This window comes from Denticeps clupeoides, chromosome 16 (assembly GCF_900700375.1).
Source record: "Denticeps clupeoides chromosome 16, fDenClu1.1, whole genome shotgun sequence".
Classification (NCBI taxonomy): domain Eukaryota; kingdom Metazoa; phylum Chordata; class Actinopteri; order Clupeiformes; family Denticipitidae; genus Denticeps; species Denticeps clupeoides.
Genome location: NC_041722.1, coordinates 10,549,557 through 10,570,262, shown reverse-complemented (window position 1 = coordinate 10,570,262; position 20,706 = coordinate 10,549,557). Strand labels below are relative to the sequence as shown.

Below are 20,706 nucleotides of genomic sequence, written 5' to 3'. Positions count from 1 at the left end.
AGTGTGTTTAGCATCCCGAACACACACACACACACGTTCACCTGGTCAAGTATAAATAAGAAGTCAAACAAGTAATTTGCAATATGAATCAGATATCTAAATACATAACTGAACCTTTAATAAAATGTAATTTACTAAAGTGATCACGTGTTATAATGAATCAAACTGTGTGTGTGTGTGTGTGTGTGTGTGTGTGTGTGTGTGTGTGTGTGTGTGTGTGTGTGTGTGTAGTTTTTTTTTTTTTTTTTTTGCAGATGCTGTGTCCTTTTGGGCAAAATGACATGTCTGCTGCGCAACTACATTTCCCACAATCCCCTCCTCCTGAGACTCGCATGTGCGCGCTCCTCCTGACGTCACCGCTGGAACTGCCCTGTCACGCGGTCGCTAGTAAAAGTTAGGATAGAAGCTCGAGTGAGAAAGAGGCGAATTTTTCGGACAACCCCCCCAGCCTCTCGCAGCAGCGCCGCCGTGCCGGCCCCAAGCGCCCGCAACTCGGCTCCGCGCAGCGCCACGGGCGGAAAGCGCAGTCTCCGGAGGTCATTTTTGGAGTTTGGAAAGACACCGGCTGCCCCCCCCCCCCCCCCCCAAAAAAAAAAAACTCTGGGACAGGCGAGCGATTGGGATTAATAAGAGTCTACAGTAGCTGGGTGAGGTAGAGTAAATTAGTTAGGCTGCGGGGCACAACGCAAAAGTTGTTTCTGTTAATATACATATTAACTGTAATATAATACATGACGTAAATATGACTTTTTCTCTTGCAGTAAATGTTGTGACTGCTTCGCGAGAGTCGGTGTAGGAGAGACGGGCGACCCCGAGCTGTCAAACCCGATGACTACTGCAAACTGCGCCGGGAATGAAGAGCTGGACTTCAGACTGATCTTCGGCGAGGACGGGCAGCAGCAGCCGCTAGGCCCCGCAGGTCGGTGCTCCCCTCCGGACCCGCTCCGTCCCCCGGCGCCGCGCAGCATCTGCCGGGCTGCCGGCGAGGCGCCGCTGCCAGGAACGTGTGCATTATTCATCGATTCATTACCGAGCCTCGCGGCTTCTGTTTGCTGCAAACAAACAAACGCACCAGTTGCATATTCCAGCAGCGCTTCTCACGACGCTTTCGTTCTTTCTTTCTTTCTTTCTTTCTTTTTTTTTTTGCGTTTTGAAACTTTAAGTAGTTTAGGAAGTGAGTAGCGTGGTAGCTTTTAGCTGTGCTTTATGAGGCGGAGTTTTTTTTTTTACTGTACACACTGTTCCATTTACGCCAGTCTTCTGGTTCAGCAGCATGTGGCTGCTTACAACACGCGTTCACCAAAACAGCTGTGTGTCTGTGAAGTTCTTTCTTCTTCTTCTTCTTCTTTTTTTCTTCTTGTTTCTGCTCCAGTTTCAAACTATGGGCCGATTATGCAGTTTTCTTATTTGTATGTCTTTGTGTCGTGTATTCTGAAATGTATAGGTTTGGATTTTGTGTGTATTTGTCTCTAGTGCCTTAATCGTGACACTAGTTGTAATCAGCGGTGCCAACTATTTCAGTTGTCTGTCGGAGTGAAGTCGCTGAAGAACATCAGCATCTGTCAGTGCAGCTAAGTGCATGAAAGAAATACAGTGTAGAGGAAGGTCTGCTCTCTCTCTCACACACACGCACATACACACACACACACACACACACACACACACACACACACACACAGATTTACACATGTGCATAGAGATCAGAGATCATCAGTCTGTACAACCACTCGTGCATTTACTAATCCTGCAGAATGTGAGTCTTATAAGACAGCCGACAATGCACATTAGTGTGTGACATTCAAATTGAGCAAATATACATTTGAATATTGCTGCAGCGTTCCATCAGCACTCAGGTTAATGTGGAAGTTCTTCATGCCGTGTTCCTTCAGTGTCAATGCCTTGTATAGTATATTAAGTAGTAATTACATAATAACATACATTATGTAATGACATAAGGGCACCTGGCTGAATTGTTAACTTCTGGCAAAGAGCGGTAATATTCCTGATTCGTGCAATAAAGCAGTGAAATCACATCATTTCAGGCTCGGGCTTTAAAAGGAAGTTGTGGTTTGTGTGTTAGAGTGATTAACTGGACTCATGGAAAATAATCTTCTGAATCATCCTTTCCCAAATTACTGAAGAATTTAATGTGCATAACAGGAGGGGGATTTGAGATAATTGATGGAAATGGTAGTGTAAAAACAGGCTAAGTGATTTTCATCTCACTGGACCGTGTCCCTTGACTTGCCAGGGCAGGGTCCCGTCCACACGGGTGACTGGATTGTGCTGGGAACTCTGATTCTGTGGTCTCTGATGTTCAAAATTGCACCATGCACTAGGTCTAGGAATGGAGGACTGTTTATTACTAATTTAATTATATAATAAAAAAACCAAACTTATTTATCTTCGGGTAGATGCACTTTTTCCAGACTGCCGTGACATCTACATTGCTTGGAAATAATATCAAGATGAATACATCTTAATTCATCTACTAGATTATTACAAGACCCCTGCATGGCGGACGCACTTAACATTTCTGTCAAGTGGTCCACGTGACGTCATATGCCAGACTTTCTTGATGAAATTTGCCTTGATCGAGTAGGCTGCTAACTGATGCCATTTTATTTCACTTCGTGTTTGATAACTGGATGAATAACCAGGAAAGCTGTAGTCATCTCACATTTCAGGTTGGTGATTGGGTGTGAGGTGGGGAGGGGCCCTGTTTTGGATATAAATGACACCCCTTTCGGCTTCGTGGCATCCTGCCGCGGTAAAAGTCCATATCGAGGTGCTTTACCGATCCACAGAGGTGATTTTAAAGGGGAGAGTTGCCCTCTTTGGGCTGCAGAGAAGAAGATATAGTCGAGGAGGCTGGCTGGTTGCCCAGACATGCCATGTGGGGCTCAGATGGCAGAGGAATTTAAGGCAAGGGGAGTGGACTTGTCTCCCCGCTGTGAGCAGCTCATGAAAAAGTGCGCTCTCTCCCTCGCTTTCTGCCTTTCCTGCCCGTCTACTCCCCTGTCCACTGGACCTCTTTCACCTTTCTTACCTTCTGCAGGCCAACCCAGAAAGTTCACTCATTTTGCCGTTGAGCTCCGTTCAAGCCATCAGTTGTCCAGGGCGAAGACCCCGCCTTGTTTTTCGGAATCATGGGAGTGTGCTGGTGACTAACGTTGGACTATTTTAATGGCCTGCCAGATGCAGGAAACTTTTTGGGAGGGCAGAATCCCAGCTGACCCCCAGACTTGCTCAGAACTGGGAAATTAAAAGCGTTTTGCCTCGATAGTCGGGCATTCTCCCGCTTTTTCGCACTTCTTGGGTGGTAAAAAGCCCCTCTGTGGACGTTTGGACTCGCTGCGTCTTGTCTGCCGGCTGTCTGTCCCAGTCGTGGGAAAGACTGAAATTACATCGCTCTCATGGTGGACTATTTTCAGCTCCCAAAGAGAGTGGCAGAGGGCAGGCGGCAGGTTGCGGGGCTTTGTTAGACCACGAGTGCCCGAGTGCGCCCGACACCGTCCAATTCATGCACCGTTTCCAACGGGAGAGCAGAATGCTGTGCGCTACGTTGCCAGGTAAGCTCAGAGTTGTGTCAGAAGGTTGTGTGATTCCCTGTCAGAGGAATCCAGGACGAGCGGGATGGGGATATTTATGTAGCCCTGTGTGACGCCACTTGACCTGGAAAAGCAAAAGAACAACAACAACAGAATCATTCAGCAGCGCTATGTCCATTCTTCATGCTTATATCCTCAAGATTGGACATTTTGACGCGTTGGGGGGGATGCGGTTGTTAAAGCTGTGTTACCAGCTCTACACGGAGCACCAGAGGATGCCAGGCTGTGCCCTTCTGGGCTGACTAGTCGCGTTTCATTGAATCGCATGCAAATGTGTGAATTACTGCGGCCACCGGGTTCACTCGTTTGCTAGGCTGCCATGGGGTACCCCCATCTCTCCCTTTCCGTCCGTACTTTAGACTTTAGTGTGAGACACAGGGGAGCCCCGGCGATGAGAGAGACTTTTGTTTCCCGGGGCGAGGCACGAGCAGCTATGTGTGGCATTTGTCTAGTTTAAATTTAGTGTAACTGAAGCTACCACTGTATCAACATGCCTGGGGTGTGTTACACCAGAGAGAAAGTCATTCAAGCCCCATGGGGGCGTAAGCCCTGCCTGGAGCACAAGGCTGACAATAAACCATATTTCACAGCAACATTTATGCGGTGAATGCATCGAAGTTTGAATAGAACCGAGCTGAAAAGACGTTAATGGATTCGAGCGTCATAGTAAATGCTGAGAGCCCCTCAGTCAACTGTTTGCATGTGGGGGTACGTATCACAAAAATGTACAGTCTAATGGTGCATGGATTTACTATGCCAGCACAGTATTGGACCTGATTGAAATGGCTCGGCCGAACAGTTTTGCTTCGATTAATGTAGCAGTTTTTGCTTTTCTAATTAAAATACAACAGGTTTCATTGTACTGAAAGCTATATTGTTCCAAGGATGTTGTTGATCTTTTACCTTAATACTATTTTATTATTTACATTATGACTTTTGTGTCACATTAAATGGCTGTCAAAGCATTTCTGAAGTCACACCAAGGATCCACTGAGACCATTTTTTCATCAATACTACTGTGTCTGTCTGTTCAGTACATGCACTGAAACATAAAGGACACAACTACCCACTGTGCAATGCCAATGTTTTGTCTATGTTAACAGTTTCTGCAATAACATACATAGAAGTTTGTTTTAGAGTATACCATTGCGCATTTGAAAAGTCTCAGTGTTAAGTAATGTGAGTCTTTTAACTATGGCTGCATAAGAAAATCATTTTCAGCACCCCGCTGTGTGTTTCTGTTGTGCAACAGAGATGTTACATTTTATGAAAATGCAATATGGTGTTACAGTCGTTTTTATATGTGTGGTTTGTTTATTTGTGCTATCTACCTCTTTAGATAATAGTGTGCAACTGGACCTTTTATTCATGACATAAATTGGGGAAGACCCAGTTGTGGTCAGTGTTAGCAAACTGTGCCAGATCTCTCCGCTGAGGGACACATCGGCTTCCTTCCTTTTTTGTTCGTCTCCAAGGCATAGTTGCACAATTTAGCCAGAAGTGCTGTTGTGTAATAAAGCGTGTTGACACGTAGACGCATAGCGGAGGTGACTTAACTGAGACCGGGACAACAAGCAATAGCTTTTTTTGCCTCGATGTTGCTGCGTTCATGTACTATTAGTTAAACTGTGTTTCACTCACACTTAACAAACATGGAATTAGAAAGCCAGACTAGCCGTGACCACCTTTTAAACCGTTTTTAGTATTAGTATAAATGTTAAAATACATTACTCTCTTGGTAGACAGGCAGACTTCAAGGCCCAAGCATGAAGGTCACGATGTTATTTTTTATTTTTTTTCTTTCTAGCGTTTCATTGTGTTCTAATGCAGTTGAATTTACGACACAGGCAAAACACAGATAGCACCCAGTCACACCGACGCACGACTAAGCGGATGACAGTCTGTCCTGTTTTCCCTCTTTGCCTGCACACATTCGCCGTTCAGCCATGACGGATTGTTTAAATGTCACCCAGAGCGCATGTGGAATAGCAGCTCTGATGGTATCTGTGGCTCTAGGTTATTGCAGGACATTGAATCGGTTTCGTGTCTCTCTGTAGCTTAGAGGACAATCGCACTGGTGTTTATAGCGCTGTGCGGATGTAGAATATATAGTTTTTTTGTTTTTTTTTTCCTGTTTTTTTGCTGTTTGGTTAAGGAGAATGTCATCAAATGAAGCCGTCTCTATGCTTTGTCAGTCCAATCTGGTATCATGGTATGAAAATGTCAGTCATGGCTCTTTATTTAGAAACTAAACATACGTTAATGTTGGTTTAAGCAGCGATCTGGCCGTGGGAGTTGACGGTGATGTAACAGGCTGCAACATGGGAAGAAAGGCCACTGAATACGGTGTGTGTGTGTGTGTGTGTGTGTGTGTGTGTGTGTGACGTAACTTTCAAGTTGCTAGAAAATGTGACTCTTGTGCTGTCAAATGTGCCAATTCTCCAGGGGAGCTCAACGTAATGTTACACAAACAAAATAATTTATGCAAGTCGACCTTTTAGGTCAGTTCACAAAAAGAGGTGTGTTAACCTTTCGCCTTTGTGATTCTGTGCGCCTGACAAGGCTGAGTGGTGGCGGGCGCACAGACTTGTGTGAAAACATACGAGCGCGCACTCCTACACACAATGTTCTGTAGCTTTGTGGTATTTTTTGCAGTTTACCTCTCTGATCATGGGAAATTTGTAGGTGTAAATCAGGCAGGTTTGCATGATTGCAGAATGCAGTTGGTGATGGCGCTGTGTCTGCAGTTCCTGGAATGATGGACAGGGTTATATCAAATTCAGACAAAGCCATGCTGTACAATTGCTATAATTTTATTTTTTTGTAATAGGACTAACAAAATATTGTGCAATGGACAAGTCAATACTTTCTTTTGTAGGAAAGTACCTTGTAATGAAATACTTTAGAAAGATTTTAATTTACGTTATAATTTATATTATAATTTAGAGCATAGAAGAAACAAGTCACATTATGTGCAGTTTATTTATAATATTGGTATTTTAAGGTTACTGACAAATGCCTGTATTGCATTTGCTGATATACCATTGTTTGTCAAATAAAACTCATGGGCAGTGTGCCTGTGTGTCAGTCATGAGCGTAGAGCCCTGACACACTTTTTGGTATCAGTGGGATTCTGAAGTGGAGGCCCGAGCTGCCTTGGCGGCAGAGCTGCCAACAAGAATCCCTAAGTGACGTCAGAGACACAACAAGCCTGTGACATTGCGCCAGCGCCGGCCCTGTGCTCACCTCTTGCTCGCCGAAACACCTGACACTGTGTCTTGTCATGGACAGGCCAAAGCGCTGAGCGACGCGGCGCACCGCGGAGCGATTTCCAGCTATTATTAGCTTAGGAACACCAAAGCCTCTTAGGCCTCTTTATTTAACCAGATCTGCAGTCTGATGTGTGGACCCTGGGGTTGTCAGTAGTGTCTGAATGCCATAAAGCAGAGGCTGGACCCTTGGTGTGGAAGATCCAGGCTGGACGTGTCATCTCGCCGTCACTAAGCAACAGTCAACAGTCCTAATCTCTTTGTTGTGTCTTGTGTGTGTGTAATATATGTATAGAGTTACATTTAATACATAAAAACATATTCAGTGTTTAGAATAGCAGTGACGCATTCTATTCTAAAGCATCATACTGGATGTAATTTAGTCAATGTAACAATTTCAACCACATTTGGCACAAAGTTACTGAAAAGGTCACCAGGGTTTGTGACTTATCGTGTGTTAATTAAAATATATTTTTTGTGTCGCGTGTTGCTGGGTCATAGAGGACCACCTGCTCATTGTTTTTCTGTCGAAACCTGAGTGCACTTGTGGAGGAGGATGTCAGCTCCACATGTGTTCCTCCTCTCCCCCCACTTTTGAGGAGCAGGTGGTCCAGACCTGGCTCTGACAGGGTGCTTTCCCTCTTGGCTGCGAGAAGGAGCCCTGTGGCAGGTATCGGGTGGCAGGGCCCTGAGGGGATGGGTGCTCAGCAGATGAGTGATGGGATGGGTTTTCTGAAAAGGGGTGTTGAGGTGGTTATGAGGTGCATATTTACATATTTAGTTCATATAGAAAAGATGTGTGTGGACAGGGACCCGTTATTGGCTTATTGTCTCTATGCAAGCTCTACCTGACTGTCTCTAAACACATGCTGAGTAGTTCATTTGTGGCTTTTGCGCTCTTTAAAGAGTTTTGTTTGTGTAAGTGGAAGAAGTTTTAATCAAGAATTTGTAGTAGTCGCATGTGTATGATTCTCACATTTAATCAGTGTAGAAGCAATAATACACTAAAGCTTGATTCGCTTGTTTTGGGGCTGCGGCTGGCAACATGAATCTACGATGCTGTCTTCTTTCTCTGACTATTCAATATAGTGATTTTATGGTATAGCACACAATACAGAAAAGTCCGATTAATTAAGACAAATTTTTCCACCCAACAAAACATTGGTTTCTCATATGGATCAGTTATTCTATTAAATTAAAAAAAGTTCATTTCAATCAATAATAGTAAGTGGTAAGACCCTTCTTACTCATATGCAGGTCATGATTCACTGATGGTTTAATTGTGTAACTATTGCGATTTACTCTGAATACTGTAGGGCCCGTCTCATAGAGACATACTCTATGTGATTTGGGGCTAAATAAGAAATTAATGTTGTTGTTGTTGTTGTCGAATACAATTGATCTGCCACAAAATCCACAAAAGGATTTAAAAGCAGTTCAGGAGAGGCAAAATAATGTGCTTTCACTCCTGGGATTTCATGCTGAGTGTAAAAGCAAAGGCAGCAAAAGAAGGCAAGAATACAAACACGGTGCCTTATTCCCTCCGCAGAGTGCAGTGACGGGCCCTGTGGGTCCTGTGTGGAATCCTGTGACACACTTGCTTGTCCTTCTCCCTGCTGTCAGTCAACTGCTGTCGTCAGAGGATACACATGTCTTGTGACAGGCTGGGCCCTGTGTGGACGCTCTATAAATAAAGCCGCGCCGTGTCCGACTACACTTCCCTCCCTTCAGCGCTCACGCTCCAGGTTTTGACCCTTTTTCCAGTCCGTTCAGCATCTAGCGAGTGAGGGCGCCTGGGCTGGGCGGACTGATGGTTGCCTTTCGCTCTTTCGGATTTGCTGAACTTTAAACCCGGACTGGCCCGTGCCCACGCCAGATAATTGCAGCGGCATCGATCGGTTTTGAGCCGGCTCCTACAGGGCCGCGTCTGCCCCAGTGTCCCCGCGGCACGTGGCATCGCGCCCGGGTGATGAGAGTGGCCGTGGATGGCCTGCCTGCTCCCGTCTGCCTCTGCAGCAACCGCTAGGGGCCGGCCGTTCGGATGCAAGCGGCGCGAGTGGGCGGGGAGGGCCACTCTGACCGGTTATTAATAGAGCGCCGCTGCCGGGGTGCCGACAGCTGTGAGCGCACGCCACTGTGTGTGAATTTGCTTCCTGAGTAGCGACGTTTGCCCCCCCCCCCCACCTCTTTGCATCGCCCGCCTGACCCGTTTACTCCGTTCCATCGTTCCTGTCCCACTCATTTTCTCCCGTTCCACGCAGTTTGTACAGGGGTCATGTGATCTACGCTCCTTTTTCAAGGTTAACTGAGTGCTGCACCAATAAATACACTTCATAACTGCCTGAATTACCTTATTGCCCCCTGATTCCTCACTACCCTTCTTGCATGTCTGCATTCTGCCTAACCGCTGATGTTTTTCTTCCCGCAGACCCGGAGCCTGATGAAAACGCCTCGTTCTATATCCTCAATGTGGGACAGCCGCAGTCCACAGTCAACCAGTCCGCTGGGATCCCCCGTCATGGCATGCAGTCTCATTCCCACATCATCTCCACGTCCCCGCGCTTTCAGCCCCACAAAGTATACGAGCCCAGCTACGAGCTCCAGGACTCGAACAATGACAGCCCCACGGGCGCAGTCCCCAAGGCCTTCGAGTGTCCCAGCATCCAGATCACTTCCATCTCCCCCAGCTGCCAGCAGGAGATGGAGGCCAGTGAGGAGGACATGCGAGGGAAGGGGCAGGATGGGGACTACCACGATCGGCCACTGTCACGGGACCACCTGTACCTGCCCTTAGACCACCCGTATGGAGATAACTCACTCAGCCCGAGCCCCTGCAGCAGCCTGTCCTCCAGGAGCTGGTTCTCGGACGCTTCATCGTGCGAGTCCATCTCCCACGTGTATGACGACGTGGACTCCGAGCTGAACGAGGCTGCGGCACGCTTCACCCTCGGCTCGCCCCTCACGTCGCCCGGCTGCTCTCCCCAAGGGGTACCGCAGCTCGACGAGCCCTGGCAGCATCACCACCCGGCCTTCACCCATTCACACTCGCTGTCCCCACGCCAGTCTCCCTGCCACTCCCCCCGCACCAGCATCACAGATGAGAACTGGCTGTGCCCGCGCCCGACCTCGCGACCCTCTTCTCGGCCCACCTCGCCCTGCGGGAAGAGACGCCACTCCAGCGCAGACATCTACCCCGGCTCAGTGTCCCCGCATCACTCCCCCACGGCCACACCGGGACCGTCTCCTCGCGGAAGCGTGACAGAGGACACCTGGATCGGCAGTCCATCCATCGGGGTCTCTCCGTTTCAGTGCTGCCCCTCTGAGGCAGACATCCCTTCTAAAACTAGGAAGACGTCCCAGGACCGGACGGCTCTGGCACCTGGGAAAAACGAGCTGGGCTTGGAGGATCCTCAAAGTGTGTCCCCGCTGCTGGACTCGCCATCCGAGGAGACCCTGCACAGCCTGAAGAAGGACGGCGCGGGGGAGCAGTTCCTCTCGGTCCCGTCTCACTTCACTTGGAACAAACCCAAACCGGGACACACTCCCATTTTCAGGTAGGCCTTCTGAAGTTTGGGGGCTGGATTATCACCGGGGTCATAAAATGTATTTTTAGATCAAGGTTTTGCTGGATTAAGATCAAGGTCGAGCAGCTTTTATTAGTGCAATAAGCAAGAGCTCATTCAGGATTTAGAAGCTGTGCCATAAATTGATTATCAGTTGCGGTCGTGTTGGCGCAAATCAGGTTACAATAGGTAACGGCTAAATGCTACCAAAATAAAGCTGTTTTCAGGAACGTCATCGATGCATCAGAAGAAAGCTGCTAAAATAGTCCACTTTAGATAATACGGGCTGTTTGCTGCGGGCGAATCGGTGGGAACAGCAAATGAAGTCCACGCTCTGCTGCCTCTGCTTCTGACCCCAGGCCTGGGACAATGCGGGCCGCGCTCGGGCTCATGCAAACGCGCGCTGCAATTTGTGTCTGGCTTTGCTAAACAAATGCACGGGAGTGAGACATCCAGCCTTTTGCCTAGAATTATGTAGTAGCGTGTGGCCATGATTTGTTACCACCCGACTGGTTGGTTTCTGGCTACGGAACGTTCTGGATTGCTGTCTCTAGTTCTGCCGTGGCGAGCTGAGCTCATGGTATCGATCGTTTTTTTGCTGGGTGTGTTTTTGTGTAGGTGGCGGTGCAGTTGCTGGATGACGGAGGGCTTAAATATGTAGGTCACCGGAGAAAGGTTGCGATGTTACACTCCACCGTGGGCCTCGGGTTTCCAGCATCTGCCTTATCTGTTGCCATGGCGGCGGCGCTCGCACGCTTCCCGCCTTATGTCATCCCACAGGAGAGTCCGTGGAGAGGAAGACAAATGCTCCTGTCAGGTTGCTAATCACCCTACACCGTCGCTTTAGGTTACGTGTAAGAATCAAAATAAACTCTAGGGGTATCCTTCACTCCTCCGCGCTTTAACGGGCGCTTAGTACCTGGCACGTAACTTGAGTTTGCAACGCCATTCACAATGAATAGGTGGCAGCGCAATCCAAAATGTCATAAGCATGTGTGCCCACCCCCCCATCATCGTCTCTTTTCATGTGCCGGTTTCAGAAGGGTGCAGTGTTTTGAGACGTCAGCCGCTAATTTCTACCCCGTAGGGTGACCGGTCCTGTCCACAGTCCGCTAGCAGGTTTTGGAAACTTGGAGGGGTTGGAACGGCGTGACTCATCTCGCTTGTCAGGTCTCATTGGGTACTTTCTGCGGCGTCCATGTTTTTGGTGCGAGGATGTTTGTGCAGCTTTTTTTTTCCCCTGTTGGAGAATCCATGATTTTTTCCCCCCTCCTCTTTTGGGGCGCACTGATTGGGAGCACATGGCACAAAGGCACCTTTGTTGGTTTGGGCAACTCCAGAACTGTGACTTGAGCCTCCGCCTGCCCATGAAATAGCAGCATTGACGAGGTCAGCTCTTATTCACGAGCCAGAATAAACCATTGCACATGTGTGAGCCAAAGCACACACACCCACCCACCCAGCCACACTTGCATATAGTATGTAGTATGGACAGAATTTCACATTCACACAAATTTGTTCCTGGTATTATCCCGTTGAGAGAAAGAAATTAAAAAAAAATATTCAGACCCATGGTGTTTCCATAAGGCCACGGGTTCTGTTCACCTTTGTTTGCAGCTTTCTGCATTATTCAGGCAGCCCTGTCCCTCCTCCACGCCGCTGGGCCGGCGGAGAGGAAGCCGCGTCACGCTCGATAGGGGGAGCGAGGCGGCAGCATGTGGAGCAGCTGGAGAGTGAACTCGCTCGGAAACTGATGGCCAGAAGCGGGTCTGGTAGTGATGGCTGTGTTGTTTGTACGGGGGGACATGGTCCTCAGCGTAGGTAACGCAGTGGCAGAATACACAGAGGGACCTTCTCTTACACCGTGCATTCAGGGAATTATTTTCTGGGTGAAAAAATATTTTTGAATATTATATACACACATATACACACACACTTAAAAAAATGCATGAAACATACATTTGTGTTTCCTTTCATTAACAGCCACTCAGCTTTAGACTTTTATTTTGAAATCCCCTAAGTGAATCACCAGCAGTTTGTCTCAGTCTGACCTATGACACTGTTCTTATTCCGGTATTTATCGTGTTTTACTGTTACAACGGGGGGCTCCGGGCAGGGTGATTCATTTCATATGATTAATGCTTTGGCCCTTAACTTTTAAAAACGTCTCGTCACCCCCCGCTCCACTCGAAAATACATAGTTAAGTTCACAAGTTGTTCACTGTGTGTTTGTGTGTGTTGACAGGACGTCATCCCTGCCCCCGCTGGACTGGCCGCTGCCAAGCCAGTTTGGTCAGTATGAGCTGAAAATCGAGGTCCACCCGAAGGCCCACCACCGAGCGCACTACGAGACGGAGGGCAGCAGGGGAGCCGTGAAAGCAGCATCCGGGGGGCATCCTGTGGTCAAGGTGAGGTGTCATGGCACCTGATCCAGTTTCAGAGAGGGGGGCTCAGATTACCTTTCTGATTTATCTGGTGACCATGCTGCAGGCCAAATTTGCTGGTCCGTTCACTGGACTTGTACCCGTCACTAGCAGTTTACTCAGGGGTTACTCATGGCATGCACTGGCCTATGCCACAATGCGTGGGCTTGTAGAGCAGCCTACACTTATGATTTGCGAAAACTTGAGCGAAAGAGAGACTATCCCGACCTTCACCGTAATGCAATCTTCAGAAAGGGTCAGGCAGAGAGTGGGGATTACCGTGCTCACATTTGTCCAACCCTTGTGCTAGCACATGGCCGAATTAAAGCAAACAGTGCCAGTGAGCAGCTGCCGGGTTTCCTGGATGTGCGCTGTTATTATACTTCGCATTGATATGAACGGCTACCTGTAGAGAAAGGCTCTGCTGCTGAAATGCGAAGCCTAATTAGATTTTTTTGTGTGTGTGGGTCATGTGATATCACAGATTGGATGGGCTATCTTACAGTTTCTCTGTGCCACGCAGCCTATGAATATTTAATGGGCAGGGGAAAGGCAGCCTTTTGAGTGCTGACGCTATCAGGACATGAATGCAGACCTCGGCCTCTGTTGTGTAACCAAGCAGTCTCCAGTAAGAGGTGAGGAGTCTGCCCGCTCTGTACCAACGTTGAGTTACCATAACACAAGGCATTCAGGCCCCACTTGCTTAAAAAGACGAGCTTTCAACAGCTAATTTTTGTTGTCCCATGAGATGCAAATTTTGACCATTGATGGAAACTGAATATTGTAAAATGGCATTTTATTTGCGGGAAATTACAGATTTAAAAGGTTTTGGTGATGGTAGTCCTTGATAGTATTGGAGCATTACGGTTAGTACCACAAAAGTACAGAAGTTTGGTATCCCACCTTTTAATGGCGTAGTACTTATAATATAGTTTCTTCACATATAAAAGTACTTACTAGTGCATGAAATATGAAAGACCTCTGGAACTGGAAGTAAGTCTTGTTTACACTAGCATTTAGTTCCAGAGTAAATTTCACCATTTTTGCAAAAAAATAATGATTCCGCACAGTGTTTAACTTAGATTAAAATGGAATATTGAATTGTCCTGATAAACGCAAACCTGTTGGGATCGTCTTTCATAATCTTTTATTCTTTATTATGATTCGGGAGTAAATTTGACTTGTTTCGTTCAATTGCACTGCCATTTGTTAATGTAAACAAAGACAACTAAAATGACATTTTTGCTTAAATATGTCCACTCATGGTGGGTTTTGAATGATTTTGTTCTCACGGTTACTTGTTTAGTTCCCTAAGCGCTCTTGTTCAGGTGGTTAGTTTTAAGCCCTGTGCTGTGACTGCAGGGCGAGTAATATTTAACTACTGACCCAGGTCCGCACACACTGTGTGTGAGGACGCATACGTTGCGCGTTAAAAGGTAATTCACCTCTCACGCTGGTGTTCACCCCGAGCAGGAAACGGGAGCTGTTGCTCCTCCAAATTCGTGGCGAAACCCGCGCGATTGTGCCGACGCGGCAGCTTCGGTTGAGTACCAGTATGTTGTCATGTCACAAGGTGATCTCACGTCGCTCGGGCGGGTTTGAATAGCGCATCTCTGTTTACCAAACAGCGTGTGTGTGAATGTGTACTTCTGAAGCGCCCGCTTAAAGCAGGCCCTCTGTTTTGACGACCGAACCGGTTTTGTAGAAAAACAGCCGTTCTCACATTCATCACCCCATCATGGAGTCAACACCGTCTTTTGTGGCCGGTGGGCTGACTCGTGTCTTTCTGTGGAACCTGGCAGCCAGCTTTGGCCCAGCGGGATCCCAAGGCGTCGTCCTCTGTGCACTGTGATGTCATCAGGTGACGCCACAGCTGCCATCTGGCCCCGGTGTGGGCCTCCTTTGTAACTGGCACTGGGATGAAGGTGCCACGGCGCAGCTCTGTCAACAGGAAATCACTGCCGTGGGATGTGGGAAGGGAGCCACGGCTGTGGATTCAGGGGCATAAAAATCACAACACCGTGTTTCAAAGCGGGAATCTGTTTGAACAAAGACGAATTTCGCTGTTTAGTCGGCACAAGGAAACAGCCGGATCGTGAGAGAATGGGCACCTCGAACAGACGTGCTGTTGTCAATGAGAATGTCCAGCCCCTGCCATTCGAACGCTGCCAGCGCCTCTGTGTTCTGTTCCTTTGCGCCGACATGTTTGGGACAACGGAGCTGTCCGAGTCCGAGAATAATACGTTTGGTTTGCCGAGTGAGCACGATCCGCACGATTAGTGCCATGTTGTGTGAACAGCGGTGATGTGGGCCTGCCTGCTAGTGTAGTGCGTGTACGCCTCCCGGTTCTGGCCGGTCGTGCGGTCACGTCAACAGAAAAGCTGGCTACAATACTGCGACAGAATGCTGACCAGACTGTCCTCCCTGCACATGGGGGTGGGAAACAGCCATTTGCCATCTAGGAACACTTAACCTTTTCAAACGTCCGTCGCCTTGTCTGTGATCACACAAAACAATTCACCAGTCATAAATAATATTTATTTTTATTTTTATTATTTTTTTTGTGGGGAATGAAGCTGGGAACCACCCTGATCGTAAACATGAATATGGAATACACTAGACAGACAAAAGCAAGACACCGTGACACTGTTTACATTTTGACTTTGGCAGGATCTGGGTGGATGTTGCGCGTCGCTCGGTGTCGGTGAGCGAAGTGAACAGCCTCCCTGTCACGAGGCTTACGTTACGGCGGTGTGGGGTTGGGAGGGGAGGGGGGCAGACCATAATCGGCACACCTGTTGCTAGGAGACACGTAAGTCCAGAGCCCATCTGGCTGAGGCTTCCTTGTGTGTATTTAACCGGCTTAATTGTGTGCTCTGACACAAAGGCTGGTGGCTGCCGGGGCCATGTGCCTCCGCAATCGCTCCGGCCCTCATCCGCCGCCGCCGCCGCACTTTCCTCACTTTTCTGAACGTTTCGTGGTAAACACACGAGCTGAGCAGGCTGTACACATTTTGGGGTTGGCGGGTGACAGGTTACGGGTATCCTGTGACCGGGATATGAAATAGAAGAAGGGGCTCTTTGTGCAAAAGGGCATTGGATTACGAAGATGCGACTGTAAAACCAGTGACCCCTGCGTTACTGCTAAATGGCGCGTTTCATATGGTGTAATGAGGCACCATGCTAGCTGCTCTGTTTTATTTCAACTTTTTTTCTGTGTTGGCTCTGCGAGTTTGGACTGGCATTGTTGGATGCCCATGTTAGATAAGACATCAACCCGTGATGCTATGCTCCAGCGCTAATTTGATGCAAACTGACCTATAGTGCATGCTGGGAGATACTGCTGACAGAAGCCTTAACCAGAAACAGCCCAGCAGGACCATATACAGCCACAGCATACAGTACTGTAAACGCTCTACTGTGTGAATGTCTGTGTGTGTGTGTGTGTGTGTGTGTGTGTGAGAGAGAGAGAGAGTGTGTGTGTGTTCGTGTGTGTGTATTGACCTTGTTTAAACAAACGGCTGCCCAGCCCCCCTGGCTGTGTGTGTCCTCACATGCTGGATAAACAGTGGGGCCGGAGCGAACAGCGCTCTCCTGTGTGCGCCGGGGCCCAGGGGCCGTGGCATCGCAGGGGCACTCGCCCAGGCCGGCGGGCCAGCGGCCACCGAGTGACCTTGAGCCCTTCTCCCCTCAACCCTGCAGTAGCGACGTTCACACACACACCGATTTCTCTCATGTGCGCACACACACAACACGCGCGCGGGCTGGCCCTCACCATGGCAACAGCAGAGAAACACAGGGAAACAACTTGGCAGCAGCAGGCGCCTGCGAGAGGAAGTGTCGTGTTACCGGGTGAGGATGGGAGGGGTCTGGGTGGGGACGGAGGTGGGTTTAGGCATGATGAAACATGCCGCGCTCACCCTGAACTGCACCACCCTCCCGCTTCCCGCCCAGCTGTTTCGGGCCTGAAGGTGTGTGTGTGTGTGTGTGTGTGTGTGTGTGTGTCTGTATTTTTCTAGAATGCCAAGCATTTGAGATGGGGACCATTTATCTTCGTCCATGTCACCCATCAGACAGACCTGTTTCTTGCGACGCTGCTGGATCAGTGCAGCAGACACAGAGCGATGTTAGCTGGCTTTATTTAGCCCCCCCTGCCCCCGCCTTCAATAAGTAACGCTATCCAGCAGTTTTATTTTTGGTCCGCATCTTTTGGGGAACGGGTGGGCGGGAGCATGTGACCTGTATCGACGGTCTAATATAACTCCTGATCTGTCACGCCCACTGACCAGCTGGTGGGTCAGGATTTGCGAAGGTTATCAAAGTGCGGCGGCCCCCTCTCCATGGTATTTCGCACCAGACCCACACCCGGTTAAAGGCTGCTACCCTGGAATGTGGAGTAATAAGCTGCAGAAAATGGACTCGCTGCCACTTTGTGCAGCGGGTGTGTGTGGGTGTGTGTTTGTGTGTGTTTGTGGTGGACCTTTCAGACAAAAACATCACAACAGGAAAGAATATGTGTTTTAAAAAAAGGTTCTAAATGTGTGACGGGTAACATTTTTGTACCAATATTTGTCTTTGTGCTGAATTGTACTTTTATTTTTAGTTTTAATCACTTTCCCTGTTTGTCATGTGATAAGATGCAGAGAATTCACACACTTCATTTGCTTTCTCCACCGGATTGCATTTAAAAAGACTTATTTTTTAACTTTAAATTAAAAATGGCTTCTTAGCTACTTTATGTATTGCTTTAAGGAAATAATATCTGATATGCAGCAATAAACTCCATGTGTTATATGTCCTACATTCACCCTGTAGAACAGTCAAATGTTTAATCATAATGCTGTTCTGGACCTGCACAACTACTCATGGTTTTGTTACTCGGATTGTTTGACTGCTGAATCGTAAAATTTAAAATTCCCCACCAAGTCTATAAAGTTTTATCAGCAATGAATTAATATTTAAGTTAAATTATATATTTAAGTTAAATGTATAAAAAGACTGCACAATATCGCCACTGCCGTAGCCTTTGACCTTGTACCTATGGCAGCAGTACACCAGTACCAGTTATTCACAGTATAGCATGTCCTCTCATGTGCTATTGTCTAAATAATTAATCATTCTGAGAAATAATTGGCTAAATCAACAGAGGAACCACCGCAAGTATTTTGAGTCATGTGTGAACATATGGCACTTGTGACAGCCGCATACGTTGGGTTTTTCTCTGGTAAGCAGAACTGCGGAAATAGTTGTTGGCTTTATTGCCGTGTTAGCATCGTAACTTCTTTCCCCCGTTAAATCCTCGGTTCTAATTAAAATCTCCTTTTAACTGTAGAATCTCCACAGGCTTCCTTTTCATGGCTGTAAGGGGCAGTTCCTGGCCCCTCTGAGACCTCTGATGGCTTAATTCCTTCCTGCTATGTTTACAGACTCTGTCAGCTTAGCGTGAAGTCCCTGCTGTTAGGACGCTTCAGGAGACAATTTACTAAACAAAAAAATAATAATTAGAAAGTGGATGAGATAGCAGCATTTCAGGGGAGTCTGTTGTACACAGCAGAGGAAGAACAGGGCATTCAGTTCATCAGAATGATCCTAGCGGCCAGACTTAGAAAGCTCCTTAATGCAGACAGGGTCAGGGAGCAGTCACCGATGTCACGACCGGAAGCAGGCTTAGGCAGATGAGAAGGACTCCTGCTTCCTAGAAGTGCCTCAGCAGCTTTTCTTCATGTCCCCGGGAACCATTCTGCTGCACGGCAGCACTGCTGCTTTCAGCTGCTGTAAGCTCTGGTGTCTGTTTTAGGCCCAAGCCACCCAACTCACCCATTAAATCACCGGTCAAAATGTCATTGGGGCATTTAGTCATGAATTGCTTTGGTAGGACCTCTTTATGCGTTTGACAGAGAAATTGCGTTTTTCTAATTCCAGTTTAACATCGGTGCAACACATGCACCACCGGCAGCCATACACATTAAAAAAAGCTGTTTTATTTCATGACCTAAATAAAAAGTGCATTGATTAAACTTCTTTGCTGCCTTAAGTGTTTGTTTTATGAGGAAAACAAATATGTATTTGTCTGGCTATATTATATGAATTGACTGGCTCAGAATGCTTTCTCTGTTTTTCTACTGATGCTTGACTGCTGGGGATCATAATTCCAATTGCTGAATATAAAATGCAGTATTGTAATAGGCATAATGTCAGGCTGCACTTATATTCAAACACCTAACATGAGGTCAAACAAGAAAATACAATCAAGAGTAAAATACAATCTGATGTGAAAATATAGCATTTTCATCTGGTCATTTTTTCATGCAAGACTGAACCATCGGACAATGATGCCTTATGAACTTCTGATTTTATATTAAAATTGTAATATATAGTCATTCACAATTTCGACATGAAAATGCCATGTTGCGTGGGGTCACCCCCCTCTTCCCATTTGGAAAACACTGAAATGCGTCGTGATGCTGAAGGGGAAATGACTTTGCACTTCATAATGCAGCTTAACCTAGCATCTAATGCAAGTGTTGAAGCATGGCTTTGTATGTAGATCTATATACCAAGTCATTCTAAAGATAAATATGTTGCTATCATGCAGAATCCTTCCATGTCCCCTATTTAAGCAACAGTAACAGCAAACAAAATATATACATTTTTTAAACTATGTATATGAACCATTAAATCAGATGAGCCAATAAAAAGCACATCTGAAAACCTGGAAGGAACAAAACCTTGCCACAAATGCAACGTGTTGGGGCCACGCCTGGTGGAATTTCAGGGTTAGACCGGGCGTGGAACAGCACCTTTTTGTATACCTCATAAAGCCTCAAAGTGACAGTGCTTTAATGGAAACTCCACGTTCTCAGCTGTCGACAGCTTTGTATTTTGAGACGCTGCCCCTGTGGTCTTTTGACTGAAGTGGCCTGTACGCGGTCAAGACTTTGGACCAAGTAAAACAGAACTGAGTTGACCTCTTCCTGAACCAAAAAATGTCTCGCAGCTCAGCACTGGTGTGGGCGTACCTGGCGTGGCCACGTTGCTCAGTCTTTAGCCTCTACACACACCCCAAGGATTAATTAGTCTGCAGAGCTGGGCATTGTAACCACAGGTCCCACCTCTGAAATAAATCACCCAGTTAGACCCGTGTCTGTGTTGCCGGTTGAAGTGTCACGGGGGTCAGGGTTCACGCTGTTGAAGAAATTTTGGCTGCCAGGCCTCGCTGCCTCGCTAACCAGGTGCCCGTGTCCTACAGAATCCAAGTAGGAGCTAACAGGCTATTTACACAATGCCCTTTTGCGCTCTGCTCTGCTCAACCTCCAGCCCAGGAGACCCCTCCCTGCCCTCCTGGAATACCGTTTGAGAGCTTTAATCGCAGTTTGCGTGTAGCCAAAGCCTGACCCTTCACCTTCAGCCACCACTTTCTCAGACAGGTTCTCGCCTTACCTTTTGAGGCCCGTAAACAAGATGACCGGACATAACATCAAAATTACTCACAGCAGTATGATCCATGACTGAGTGAAACTGGAACCTGCAGGGATTTGTTCCCCTAGTCTCTCTGGCTGTCTGTGTTTGAAGAACAACAGAAGTCCTGTAATTACTCTGCGGAGAATAAGTCAATATTTTCAAATCGAGTGTGTATGTTCCTCAGGTATGTGTGTTTCCAAAAGCCATTACCTTAAACTTGCAGCCTTAACCAGGGAAACCAATGTTTGCTTTTTTTCCCCATTCCGTCCAGCTCCTTTTTCAATCTTACCCCTTTCCCCATCGCTCACTGTCGGTGTGGGATGAAGGCGGTAGTGAGGCTGCGGTCTCTGTATATGGACAACCTTATACATCATCCCTG

At 47.4% G+C, this 20,706-nt stretch overlaps 1 protein-coding gene and 1 long non-coding RNA gene across 6 annotated transcripts in view; one reads left to right on the top strand and one right to left on the bottom strand.

Moving 5' to 3' along the window:
• The first annotated feature begins 393 nt into the window (after nucleotides 1-393).
• nfatc3a (nuclear factor of activated T cells 3a) overlaps nucleotides 394-20,706 on the top strand; it is a 41,241-nt gene continuing 20,928 nt past the window's right edge. For 2 of the 5 annotated variants that reach the window (XM_028956147.1, XM_028956144.1), the window contains exons 1-3: nucleotides 661-919; nucleotides 9,309-10,434; nucleotides 12,689-12,851. In XM_028956147.1, coding sequence (XP_028811980.1) covers nucleotides 829-919; nucleotides 9,309-10,434; nucleotides 12,689-12,851 — 1,380 coding nt within the window. In that variant the 5' untranslated portion in view covers nucleotides 661-828. The other 3 variants (XM_028956145.1, XM_028956146.1, XM_028956148.1) reach the window with 3 other exon arrangements.
• LOC114765743 (uncharacterized) lies at nucleotides 3,578-7,414 on the bottom strand. The gene is made up of 3 exons (XR_003742714.1): nucleotides 7,390-7,414; nucleotides 6,272-6,361; nucleotides 3,578-3,675 (listed from the first exon to the last, which is right to left on the bottom strand). It is a non-coding gene; the product is annotated as an uncharacterized LOC114765743 (long non-coding RNA).